General features: G+C 40.1%; 1 protein-coding gene across 2 annotated transcripts; it reads right to left on the bottom strand.

Annotated features, from left to right (window-relative positions):
• Nucleotides 1-7,608: 7,608 nt before the first annotated feature.
• On the bottom strand, nucleotides 7,609-11,398 carry LOC110338326 (trace amine-associated receptor 2). 2 transcript variants are annotated; one of them, XM_021221651.1, is made up of 2 exons: nucleotides 10,719-10,791; nucleotides 7,609-8,687 (listed from the first exon to the last, which is right to left on the bottom strand). In XM_021221651.1, exons 1-2 carry the CDS (start codon nucleotides 10,740-10,742, stop codon nucleotides 7,692-7,694), a joined length of 1,020 nt encoding a protein of 339 aa, XP_021077310.1. In that variant the 5' UTR covers nucleotides 10,743-10,791; the 3' UTR covers nucleotides 7,609-7,691. The 2 variants fall into 2 exon arrangements, with proteins under 2 accessions (XP_021077310.1, XP_021077311.1); XM_021221652.1 differs by lacking the exon at nucleotides 10,719-10,791 and adding an exon at nucleotides 11,357-11,398 and having other exon boundaries at nucleotides 7,692-8,687.
• Between the last annotated feature and the right edge of the window lie 1,780 nt (nucleotides 11,399-13,178).

The following is a 13,178-nucleotide window of genomic DNA, read 5'->3' as shown; positions in this document are numbered from 1 at the left end:
TCGGGGTTTCTTCTTTTCTTCAAATTATCCCAGTGAACTTCACCTGCCAGGAACACATTAATGTTCAAAGTTATCTGCCTTAAATTATCATTAAATAACATTAATTTAAAAATTCAGAACTAGGGGCTGGTGAAATAGCTCAGTGGTTAAGAAGACTGGCTGCTCTTCCAAAGGTCCTGAGTTCAATGCCAAGCAACCAGAAGATGCCTCACAACCATCTATAAAGCAATCTGATGCCCTCTTCTGGCATGCTAACAGAGCACCCATACATTAAGAATAGAAGGCCAGAGGCAGAGGCAGAGGCAGGCAGATTTCTGAGTTCCAGGACAGCCAGGGCTAAACAGAGAAACCCTGTTTTGAAAAACCAAAAACAAACAAACAAACAAACAAGAATAGAATACATTTTTTAAAAATTCAAAATTATACCTTACTGTGCTTATTTTCTGCATTAGAAAACTGAAAGACAAATAGTTCATTCTTGATCTTTTATTCTTTTCCTTCCTTTCCTCCTTCACTCTGCTATACTACTTTGTTTTTGTGGTGAACTGGAAGATTGTCAATAACTTTTCTGTTCTTTTCTTTTTCTTTTTCTTTTTTTCTTTTTCTTTTCTTTTCTTTTCTTTTTTTTTTTTTTGAGTGAACACTTATTGTAAACAGCCTCATTCCAAGAACTATAATAAGCTTAGATATATTCCACCATCAAAATACTGAATATGTAAAATCTTAAGTCAAATCACAAAGTCCTCCCCTGTGTGTTTGTTCAATAATGCGAATCCTTCATGTACAAACATTCCATAGAGATTTTAGGCATCAGAAATAACATACTGCTCAAGGAAAATGTTCATAATCATCTTAAATAGTTTATCATTTGGAGATTTTATTTTCCTAGTTTTGGTTTTGAGCTGATAAAGCTGGTATGTTTGTAGACACATATACTTGCCAAAAGTTGGGCAGGTAATGAAGTATGTTGCTATGTGATTAAAACCTATTGACATTTTGTTGGAAACTTTCATTTCAGCAGGAGGCATAGTGACTCCACACTGAGAGTTAGCTGCATACTCTAATTTCCTTCGCCTTAAAAATGAAAGTAATGCAAGCTATGCTTGAACTAAAAACTGTATCCAAAATTCTATCATAGAATACAAATATTTGTGCATGTTACTGAGTAATACAGACACCACCATTCTCTTAACATAACTACATCCATTTTAGGGTCTAGAACTAACTATGATTCTTCACCTAGTTCGACAGGTCAGAAAACAATGTGAGCTCTACACAGTTCATTAAAGAGTCATCTCAGAGCGTAAAGTGGCAGCTCACCCCAGGACTAAGGAGGCTGAGGCTGGGAGACTGCTAGAATGTCAGACCTGTGTGGGCCACATGGTGAGTTCCAACAAGTAAGAGAGACAAATAGATATCCAGACAGATGTGTAAGCACCTTTAATCACGAATTCCCAGATTTAAATTCTGTTTGTTAAGACTCCAAACCATTCTTTGGGTGGTATTGTAACTGTGTGAATAATTTTATAAACTAGAAAAGACTTTATTATAAAGTGTAACTGACGTGGGGCCCACGAGGAAAGATACAATACATTTCCTAGGATGTGGGACTAGATACTTTCTGTTCCCTTCACTAATTGCCAACATGTAAGACTGCAACAGGAAAGACTATTCCGAGACCATTGCAGGACTGGCAGAAGGGAGACCGTATCCAAGTGTCACACTGAAAAGTATGGTGGGAAAAAGGGAAACATTTCCCCTATAAATTTACTTTGTAAGTACATGCAGCAGTTTATACTGATAGCATCGAAAATTACAAGCAGCAACAACTGCCAGTTTTTAAATGATTCTTGTACATTGACCACAGGTAGGGATGTAGGTTTTTTGGAACACTATCTTCTGAAAAGCAGGGATGAGCAGGCTAAGTATAGTTAGATGGTTGGTGCTTACGCAGGATGACGAGAGCAGTGTGAACAGGACAGAAAGCTGAGAGAGAACTATGACGAGCCTTTCTTACAGCTTGCATTAGATGTTGCTTCATTTGAAAATTAGTAAAACAGAAAGTATCTACCAAAACTTAGCACAGGACACTGTGTCAGAGACAGAGCTGATAATAGCACGGAATCTACTGAAGCGCATCCTTCATAAGGACCACGTTTGCCTGTTGAGGTAGATGAGGGGGAGGGTCTGGGAGACACACCTTGACTGGCCCTGCAGGTATGTCAGTGTATATTCAGCATCCATTTCCATGGAAACTTTGATGTAGGCTCCCGTCCCTTCCATTCCTGTGCTACACCTTGCTTGGGTCACCAGGCTGTCCTGAAAAGGATGCCTGAGCAGCTCCTGTTCTCCTGGCCAATCCGCTGTGGCGGCTCAGACTCAGCACAAATAACATTAGCTTCCAGAAGCGTGCTTATTAATTAATTAATTTATTTATTTATTTATTTTCAAAGCAGGGTTTCTCTGGGTAGCCCTGATGCTCCTAAAACTATCTGTCCTCCTACCTATGTCTCCCAAGTGCTAAAATTAAAGGCTTGCTTTGGAAGCTTGTTTTAAAAACTCTCCCAGTTGGAATAAATCTTACAAAAAATAATGATATAGCCAAAGAAATTGGAAGCTGTTTCAAATACTCCTCTCCTTCTAGCACTGTGCTTTGTCTTAACGTAAATTCCTTGAGAAGCGAGATGATATCCCATTTATTTGCTACACTTGATGACATAATACAAAGTCATCTATAGGACAGGAATAACTTGTTAAACAGTAAGAAGTTAGCTCCAACATATCATTGAAGTCTAATTAGTAAAGCACTCGGTCTCCTGCCATTCTTTAAGCTGTCTTGGAAATTTTTAAGATAATGGGGAAATCGAAACTGCTGTTCAGAAAGTAGCAAATAAATCCTTTCCTCCTGCCCCCCCCCCCAAATACAAGCAAAACTCAGATAACGGTAAAAAATTCTGGGTATCTAAAAGTTTCAAAACTCCTTAGACCAAATTGTTCTTCTTGTATATTGTTCTATTTTGCTTTTTGAGACAGGGTCTCACTCTGTAACCAAAGGCTGGCTCGCATGTCACAGCCGCCCTCCTTCTTCAGCCTTGCAAATGCTGAGATTACAGACACAGCGCATCACACACCCAGTGTGCCAAACATGTGATTGCTTTATCGAATAGTCCAGCTATTGCACATATATGAAATACTTCAGATCTTGAAGGGGCCACTGCGACTATACACTGAGGCCAGTATTAAACTCCAGCTCTCCTGGCCCCTGTTCCAGTGAACCTCCTTCATCCCTTTCTGTCCGCAATCTATTGCTGATTGACCTGGGCAACACAAGTACTTATGGCCTCATCCCATCCTATTAGAGTTCATCTGTAGGCCAGCCTTGCTCTCATTTCCTGGAAATGGGTTTGAAATGAAAAATCAGACCATCCCCCACAGACACATCTTCACAATGTTTCCATGGAATGAACAAGAACTCTTAGATCACAGAGACCCGGCATTTCCGGTGCGGGCATTCTGTGTTCTTGGAATGAAGGAGCAGTTTTGACAAATGTGCAGCCACGGAAACTCTTAAATAAATGCAGCTTGCAAGGGAAAATATTAAAATAACATGTGGCACCTGGAAGTGCTTTAAATAATATGTTATTTTTGTTGATGCAATATCAAAATGCACTTTAGCATTACTGAAATACCTTGCAATTATTGAGGCATGCTTTACATAATCTTTGTACTTTGTAAAAACATCTTTGCCAAACAAATTTTGATGGAAATGTTTAAAAGCCTTTCAGGAGAATACCATGATAATTGTTTTCCAATTACAGAAACAAAACTCTACCTTTTCTGTTATAACCCTGGTGTGACGCATCCTAACCTCCTCCAAACGTTTGTATCATGGAAAGATGGTCATTATGTTTCCCATTCTTTTTATAATGTAGTACCTTTTATTTCTTAGAAGGCCAGTTTCACCTGGAGAGTTTCTTCCAGTGGCTTGGTGGGTGTGGTGCGGGAAATTCTGGAGAATTCAATGCAGAGACTCAGCATACTGCATATATAGGTTTATCTCTGCTCTCAAGAGGGCTGGCACTCTGAGTACAGATCCAGGATCCTGAGAGAAGTCCTAACTGCTGATCCCCTATGGAATCGTCATTTAATTTTCTTCCCTTGAGGATATTAAAATATTCTGTGTATTTCAGTGTCCCAGGAAATTTCAATTTCTTCTTTCCAAACGAAAGACAATAATTTCAGTTTCTGAGTTCTTGGTGATTTGGCTTTTGTTTCAGAAAGAAAAGATACCAAAACTACCATACACTAATAATACATAGACAAGGGAAACTAAACTAAATATTGGCTAATATCCAAGGCAAGAATAATTGACTTAATTGTGAAAGGTTTTCATATTTCCTCTGGATGAGAAGACATTGATTGGGAAGGAAGTGGCTGCTTTTACTTCAGTGTTTGGATAACATAATTGTCAGAGAGTTGGGGATGAGGTGTAGTAGTAGGAGAATATATCAGATCATTTTATCTTATAAAATGATCAGGAGATGGGTTCATGAGGCCCCACTCATCCCTGAAGAGACAGAGACAGCTGCTGGCTACCCGAGAGTGCCGACCCCCGTGCTCTTCTGGGCTGCAGAAACAAGCAAGCTCTTCAAGATTCGTCCATCTGCAGGCGAGCCGAACTGAACCCAGTAGATGACACATACACACACACACACACACACACACAGTGAGAGACAGAGACAGAGACAGAGACAGAGAGACCGAGAGAGAGAGAGAGAGAGAGAGAGAGAGAGAGAGAGAGAACAATTTAAAAACTAAAAAGATAGGACTAGAGAGATGCACTGACTGCTCTTCCGGAGTAGGGATAAATGACCAAAAATATGATCGTATATGAAACTGTCAGAGAATAATAAAAATTAAGAAAAATGACTAAATCATCTCAGGCTCTAATATTCCAGGTTAGTATTCTTGTGTGTGTTTGGGTTTTTTGTTTGGTGTGTGTGTGTGTGTGTGTGTGTGTGTGTGTGTGTGTGTGTGTGTGTTAGTCTCCATGACTTACAAAGCTGCCTTGTTGTGCTTCCTACCTTCAGGCTGTGACTAACCAGCCCATCAGCAGGACGGTGCACATGCAGCCGCAGGTCTACAGGAAACTCACGGGGCCATTTTGAGCTACATTTGAGCGAGCCTAATAATCTGACAACTTAATGGTCATTGTCTCATTTTAATGTCTGGGATGAGCTAAGACCAAAACAAACTTATTAACTATTATTTGTAATGTTAATTTTTTAATTGCTCTGACAAAAGTAAAGGAATTACACAGAAGCAATTCATCAGTAGAAGATTTACAGATATATCACACTCCACATGTACACAAACAGGTCTGAAATTAAAATTTTGTAAGGCGAAGCTGCCAGTTCAGTCAGGAATGCTGATATCTATTGTCTCCTCTTTGAACTGGCTTTTCATTGAGAATGTTGCTTACAGTGTAAGTACCAAGATCGCTGTTGCCCACTTTAAAGAGCAGATGCTTAAGTTTTCAGGAGTATTGACACTGCATTCGTAGCTTAGACTCAGACGTACGGATATTGGGGGGCTATAGTTCATATGGCACAGAAAGTATCAAATTTAAACGGTACTTTTGCCAGTACATCACTGGCCCACCCAGTAGGTTTAATGAGTCTCAACATACAGGAAAAAAAAAGAAAAAGAAAAAGAAAAGCAGTAAGCACCAAATATAAAGTCACTAACCCTTGATCTTCCACTGAAATATTAAGATTATTTTTGCTTTCCTTCTTAATACTCTAATGCTCAATAAGTATAGATATTCGTGAAAAATGATGGATTCAAATCGCAACATATTGAGTATTGCATTGATTAATCATCAGCACATCCAGTACAATACAGCTAGCTGTTCATAAGCCTGAGAAGAATAGACATCACCAAAGAGAGTTCTTCTGTAGAGAACAGCCATTTGCAATCACAAGGACGTTCAGAGAATGTTCCTGCTCTCTATTCTTGTGTGTTACTTGTTTGTGTGGGGGTGCATACACATGTGTGTACACATTCCATGCCATTTGTGTGGAGGAGATGAAAGGAAAATTTATGCAAAAGCTGGTTCTCTCCTTCTACCACGTGTGTCCTGGGGATTGAACTCAAACTTTGTGCAAGCATTTTCGTCCACTCAGCCATCTCAGCAGACTTCCAATTCTTTATTTAAAAAAAAAAAAAAAAATTTAATCTCACCACAGTAAAATCTAGCAAAAGCCTAACTAATCCTCATCTAATGATTGCTGCTTTCTGCCAGGATGATGGTCCTTGGTATTTAATTACCAACAGTTTTTTACTTATACACATTTCAAATTATGATTCATGTACTTAGGCATTTAGAAAGAAACATTAAAGGAAAATGTCCCACAATATGTGTGGTGGTCACAGGGCAGAGGATTTCTCAAGTTGAGCTGCACTCTGATCCTTCTAAATAGTAAAAGAAATCAGGCAGGGGTGAAGATGGCTGGGAGTTCAGGAGCACCGGTTGCTCTTCTGGAGGACCGTGATTCGGTTCCCTGCACCCATCCCTGCACCCACACAGCATCTCACAGCCATCTGGGGCTCCAGTTCCAGTAGGTTCAGCACCCTCTACTGGTCACCATGGGTACTGCATGCATGTGACATATTTGTAAACAAGACACCTGTACACATGGAATAAATAAATAAAATCCTGCTTTTCAAAAGGTGTTTGCACATCTTTTTTATTCTTGAATTTCTCCTTGTCTTGGATTTCCTTTTTTTTCTTTTCTCCTTATTAGTACTATACAACCAATGGGTTAAACAGAATTTGGTTACAAAGAGCAATTTGTTTTCCTGCTTATGTACTAGAAACCAAGAGTCTTTTTTGCTAGCCAAAATCTCTCCCCACTTCTCACTTGCTTGCTCTCACTCTCTCTCTCACTCTCACTCTTTATTTGTGTGTGTGTGTGTGTGTGTGTCTGTCTGTCTCTGTGTTTCTGTGTGTCTCTGTCTCTCTCTTTCTCTCTCTCTCTCTCTCTCTCTCTCTCTCACACACACACACACACACACACACACACACGTGCATGCACACACACTTTGAGCAGATTTAATTTTTTCTCTTTTTCTTTTCCACAATTCGTCACTTTCTTGAAGTATATTAAGGCAATCCTGGATGCGGACACAGTATGCTGCGATCAAATCAGAGTGAAAATCATTTCTATCACTTCAACTACTTTCAGGTATTGGTAACTTTCATTCTTTTCAGATCATTTTGACATTTACTCTGTATGTTTTAACCAGCAGTGGCCCTTCTGTGCTAAAGAAGAATTAGAAGCAATTACTGCACTTAACTGTGTTTCAGTACTCTTTATTCATTTTTATTATTAAGTTTCACGATACCATAAGTGGGTTTCACTCTACAGAGCCCTCATTTTTCTACATATATTTCATTTGTTATGTCTTTGTTATTTAGTTTTTGATCTACATTATATATTTTCATATATATATACACACATACATATGTATATATATTCACACACATATATTTCCTTTGTTATTCATCCCCTTCCCTCCATACCCTAGCCATGTCAACTTTTATTTGCCAGTCCTCCTCAGTCTCCTAATCCCCTTGAAGCAATTTCATTCTTTGAGCACCAGACTTCAATGACTAGTACAGAGCCAGTCTATTCTGTTTCTTTTTGAGTAAACAAATTCGTATTATGGAAATGCGAGCTGAAAATTTTACCCAGCAAAATGTACTTGAGTGCTCTGCGAAACCAAGGGTAGAAGAAACCATAAATTAAGGGATTACATGTGGAATTAAAATAACCAAACCAGGTTAAGGCATCAAACAAAACTGCAGGTGTAGAGAAATTCAGAAACGGATCTAAGAGGATCGTGAAGAAACACGGAAACCAACACAGTAAGAAAACACCCATCACTATCCCTAAAGTTTTGGCCGCTTTTTTGTCCTTCCTCATTTGATTGTTTTGATGTTCTGGCAAGTTGTCAATTACGCGAGCATGTTTTTTGGATACAGCGAAAATTTTGCCGTAAATCCCCACCATCATCGAGCTAGGAGTGAAAAAGCCCGCCACAAACAAGGTGGTCCCCCATAGCTTGTTGAACATGACTGGGCAGGAACTGGAACATGCAACCAAAATGTCATAGCCTTCAATTCCATCAGCGTAAGCCTCAGAGAAGACCACCCCAAAGGCAAACGCCCCGGGGACTGACCAACAGACAAGCAGCAGTCGCCTAACAACCGGAATAGTCATTCTGGTGCAATAATGCAAAGGGTGACAGATGGCATAAAATCTATCGACGGCCACCGAGCAAAGGTGGAAAATGGACGTTATGCTAAGCATCAGGTCAAAGCTATAATGGATCTTGCAAAACGTAAGTCCGAAGTACCAGCAGTTTTCCACTGACCTGACCATACTATATGGCATGATGGTGAATCCCAGAAGGAAGTCAGTGACAGCCATGGAGAGAATGAGGAGGTTGGTCGGTGTGTGAAGTTGCTTGAAGTAGGAAATGGAAATGATCATGGCCAGGTTGCCGAAGATCGTGATGAATATGGCGCTGGCCATCAACGAGTACATAGTAGCTCGGACCCCAAGAGATCTTTCATTCTCTGGGCAAGATCCATTCCCGTACTCTGAACAATCAAAGGTTTCCTATATAAAAATAAGAACACAGGGGACTTATCAAAGACTAGACAAACACTCAACATTTCATCTCTTCTTTCATGGACAGAGTCAAGAGAAAATACAGAAGACATGTAATCACATTTATATATTTCAGTATTGTTACTTCTGTATTATTCTGAAATATATATATGATCACATGTCTTTCTCATGAACTTTATGATTTATAGAATTCTAATAGAGTAGGTTAAAATTGTTTACTTTATAGTTTTAATTGTCACTTTATAGTGACAGCCATGGAAAGAATGGGGAAGTTGGTCCGTGTGTGAAGATTTTTTTTTAAGTAGAAGAATTACTGAAGGATCTTTAATTTTCTGGTAGAGCCATTCTCTCTGACAAATCCCCAAGCATTAGCAAGTATCACAGAACAGGAACATCAAGGGGTTAGCGGACAACTCTCAAGAGTTTGTTCTCTCCATCCACCAGGTAGGTCCTGGGGATGAAATGCTGAGCATCTGGCTTTGCGGTGATAACTTTTCATTGAAATACTTAAGCCAGCTATAGGAAAGGGAGCATCTGATGCTGAGGAATGGATCCAGTCAGAGTTATTCCTCTTTCCTTCCTACTTTGGGACTCCAGGTCCATCTGCAGAAAAGAAATGGAGTCTGTGACAGCACTGTGTTTCCACAGTGTGTTAAAGTGGAGGAAGGAACCATTGACATACAAGAGCTGGGTGTTTAGACACTGCAGGCAGAAGTATCACCAAATTACACTTAAGATCTCTGCCAGCGAATGCTTGCTATTCACAGAAAACCAATCTATTCCCAATAGGTGGTAGTGGTGGCTAGCTGGTTTGGCTTCGGTGTTTGGTTTTTGAGATAAGGTCTCATATGACCCAGGTTGGCCTTAAACTCTTGATCCTTCTGCCTCCATTTCTGGAGTGTTGGGATTATACGTGTGCACCACAGTGCCCAGCCTAGAAGGGCAATTTTTGTTCATTTGTTTGAAACTTTCTTACCTGCATGTTATGTGTTTTGATGGAGTCCATCCCCTGCCCTTCACCTCCATCCCCTCCCTTCCCCTCCCCACCAAGTCCTCCCAACCTCGTGCACTCTCTCTGGCTCTAACCCTCTGAACCCACATGGCACTGCCAATCTGTACATAGATTCCGGGTCATCAACTAGGGCCCAGGAAGTCCCTCCCTCCATGTTGAAGTTTTGTCCAACTTCATCTTGTGCATGCAAGAAGTTTGAATCCATGCATGGACTGTCCCTGTCATGTCTGGACCTCTGACTCTTAAAATCTTCCCGCCTCTTCTCCTATGATCATCCTTGCCTTGGGATACTTTCATTAAAATCTTTTCCCCATACATATTTAAAGTACATATAATCAGCTCTCAAACAGCACTTATTTTTAGTACCTAAAAGTACGTGTTTCTATTAGTACAGTAATTTAAAAAATAAAATAAAATAAAAACCACAGGAAGGGATGGAGATACAGATAGGATAGATACAAGACAATAATAGATAGACAGGCAGACAGACAGACAAGCATACAGACAGATCCCCTCTCCCAGACAACTCTATTTTCTAAGTGAAGTGATTTTAAAATAAAGCAATCAATTTCCCTTCAGGTTTACTATGTTTTTCCCCTTGTCTTTCTTTTGTGAAGTGGGGATTCACAGCGATCACACATTCTGCTCCTGGGGTCTCTCTGCCTCACCTAGGGGGACCCCTGTACCAAACACATCAGTGGGTCCTTATGAAATCCCCCACCCACTCTTTTCTGGGGTTGTGAATGTTCATCTCGGGAAACAAGACAGGTTGTCAAAAGGTAGCAAACTGTTTTGTTTCCACGCTTAAACTGAACAGCCTTTAAACTGCAAATTTACAGTGAGCCCTGACTGAATCTTTAACCATCTGTAATCTTACTTATTCTCTCTGCGTGTGAACAGAAGCCAACAGGGACAATCTTACTGCTTTACAGTGGGGGCATTTCACTTAACACTCAAAGAAGAGAAAACACAGATCTTTCCCTCCTCCGCATCCCTCCTCCGCGTACCTGCTGTGCTTCAAAAGACGCCATGGTGACTGCTTTGTGGAAGAAGCGCTGTCTCTTCTCTGCTGACTGTGAAGGCTAATGTTGAACTGTAAGACATGAACTACGTTAACCGTGCTGCTTTATAATTTAACAGTTGGTCTCAAGGGCATTGGATGTGCGTTGCGGAGAAGGGGAGGGCCCTGGTCATTCTGAAGTTTAACAGCTTAAGTGACCCTGACCTGCCCCTCTGTCCTCTTAGGAATCTCTGCTTGGTTATATTTTCATCACACACAGCACTCTGAATACTCTACGACAGGTATCCTGTAAAGGCTGTAATAGGTCAATGGAACACCTTCAGTTATCGGAGGCTCTCAATTCTGGTTAGATAAAGATAGAATTCACGGGGGGATGTAGATTAGGTAGGTAGGTGTTCCCTGCTACTTTAGGATGACTAGGATGAAGAACTTCATACTTTATATCACATTTTATACTCACGGGTTTTTCCTCATCCACTGTTTTCCTGTATTTGGCTAGGGTGCAGCTCAGCGCTCCTCACCCTGCAGGAAGGAGTTATCACGGCCTTAAGTAACTCCACGACTGTGCTCACATCCTCTCGGGGTATCGTGTCTTTAAATCTGTTTATATCTAATCACAGATGCCTGTCGTTTTGTTCTTCTTTTGATATGAGAAAGTTTATTTTCCTCTGCTGGGATACACTGGTCATTATATGACACGGGGTTCTCTCTTGGGGTTTAGCTATGCCTATGGTCGTGACCTTAGCTACTGTGGTAGCTACTTTGGATTATGAAACGCGGATAGCCACATGGGGAAACTGAGCTTTGAGGGGCTTTAGAGAACTCACTGATTTTCTGTCGCCCTCTGGAAGATCTTAGTGAGATTTTTAGCAAGAAACTCTGCATTTTTCACTTCTTTGGTTTCCTACAAAATATATAAATGACCTTTCTTGATAGCTTTTCACAAGGGAGAAAGATAACAAAAATCACCCATTTAGGAATTCTGAGCAATGCAATTGTATTACAACATAATCGGAAAATTTATATTTTTTTAAAGAAACATTCTAAATACACATATCAGCCCAAATGATTATGAAGTTAGGAATTAATTTTTAATATGTAGCAGACAGCATTTCTACTCAAGAGTTTCCAACATCTTTCTTGGCTCTGTAAGGAATTATGCAAGTATTCTTAGAGTATAGGATATAGCTCAGCGATAGATCTCCAGCACTAAAAATCATTTTATTATCTCCATCGTCGTCTCATCATCATCATCATCACCACCACCATCACCTCTGCAGGAGCATCCGTTAGTCCCTTGTTAGCTATTTCAGTTATCAAAACTGCTGCGGAAGTATCCTGGTGCTGTTGTTTGATTACTCCTTAGAACCGTGATACAGTGCCCAGTGCTGAACCACAATGCCCACACTCTCTGTCTTCTTTGATCTCGCCATGCACGACCTCACACCATTATAAAGCGTGCTTGTGATGCAGTGTGTAAAATGTAGTAAATTTTAAAAAGAGAAGCCACATAGGTTTTTTTTTCTTTTATAACTGTTCTGTTATATTACACGTTATCATTAAAATGTTGTTGTGCCTAATTGTGTTAAAGTTTATCACAGGGGTGCAAATGCAGAGAAAATCAAAGTGTATATAGGATTTGGTACTCTCTGCAACTGCAAGCACTTACTGACGGACCTTGTATCTTCCATAAACAGATTGCAGTTATGTGTCGTTCTAGCTCGGACACTAGAGCTTTCTGGAGTGGATAGATCTTGACAGGGCCTGAAAGGAAGAATGAAGCAGAATCAGTATCGAAACTTGACAATAACATGGCTGAACCCCACATGCATGTCTTGAGGACACTCTTCTGAGCCTCCACATCTAATACACAAGACACTCAGATCAAGGCTTACAGAGAACTGAGCTGGCCATAAACGTAATGCACCCCCAACTCGCTTTCTCTGTCTACAGCCCTAGGAAGCAGAGCTGCCCCCACCCCAAGCCTCGTAGCCCAAGTTTGAGCATCTGCCCTCTCAGGGTGAGTGACTGTCTGTTCTTAACACCTCAGGCAACCTAGGAAAACTGAATGCTCGGATTTAGTTCCCAGGGATTATAACCAAAAGAGGGGAAGTAAAGGAAAATGTAAACATGAATTGTACAAGATGTGGACACATTTTGTAACTTAAGCTAGAGATAAATTACTAACATAGATGTTTAGATTGTAATGGAGTTTAAGAATATAGAATTCAATTTAAATGCAATTAATTGTGACACACATCTTACTTATTAGTTAGCAGCATAATAAACACCCTTGGTTGTGTTTATTACCTGGAATAACACTGCTTCCATACATCTATATGCTTATAACCTCAGGCAAATACTCCCTCAATTTTATAATAATCATTCTTATTCTTTAGTAAGTGAAAAAAAAAATACCAAGCTCGATCAGGATATAATTCGACTT

Source organism: Mus pahari, chromosome 21 (genome assembly GCF_900095145.1).
Source record: "Mus pahari chromosome 21, PAHARI_EIJ_v1.1, whole genome shotgun sequence".
NCBI lineage: Eukaryota > Metazoa > Chordata > Mammalia > Rodentia > Muridae > Mus > Mus pahari.
Note: the sequence above shows the minus strand (reverse complement) of the source record. Positions and strands in the feature narration are given on the sequence as shown.

Coding starts and splice junctions, on each gene's coding strand:
- LOC110338326 (XM_021221651.1), bottom strand. CDS start 10,742: ATGGCGTCTTTTGAAGCACAGCAG. Junction 8,688..10,718: donor CGTCTTTTGAAGCACAGCAG/GTACGCGGAGGA, acceptor ATTTTTATATAG/GAAACCTTTGATTGTTCAGA.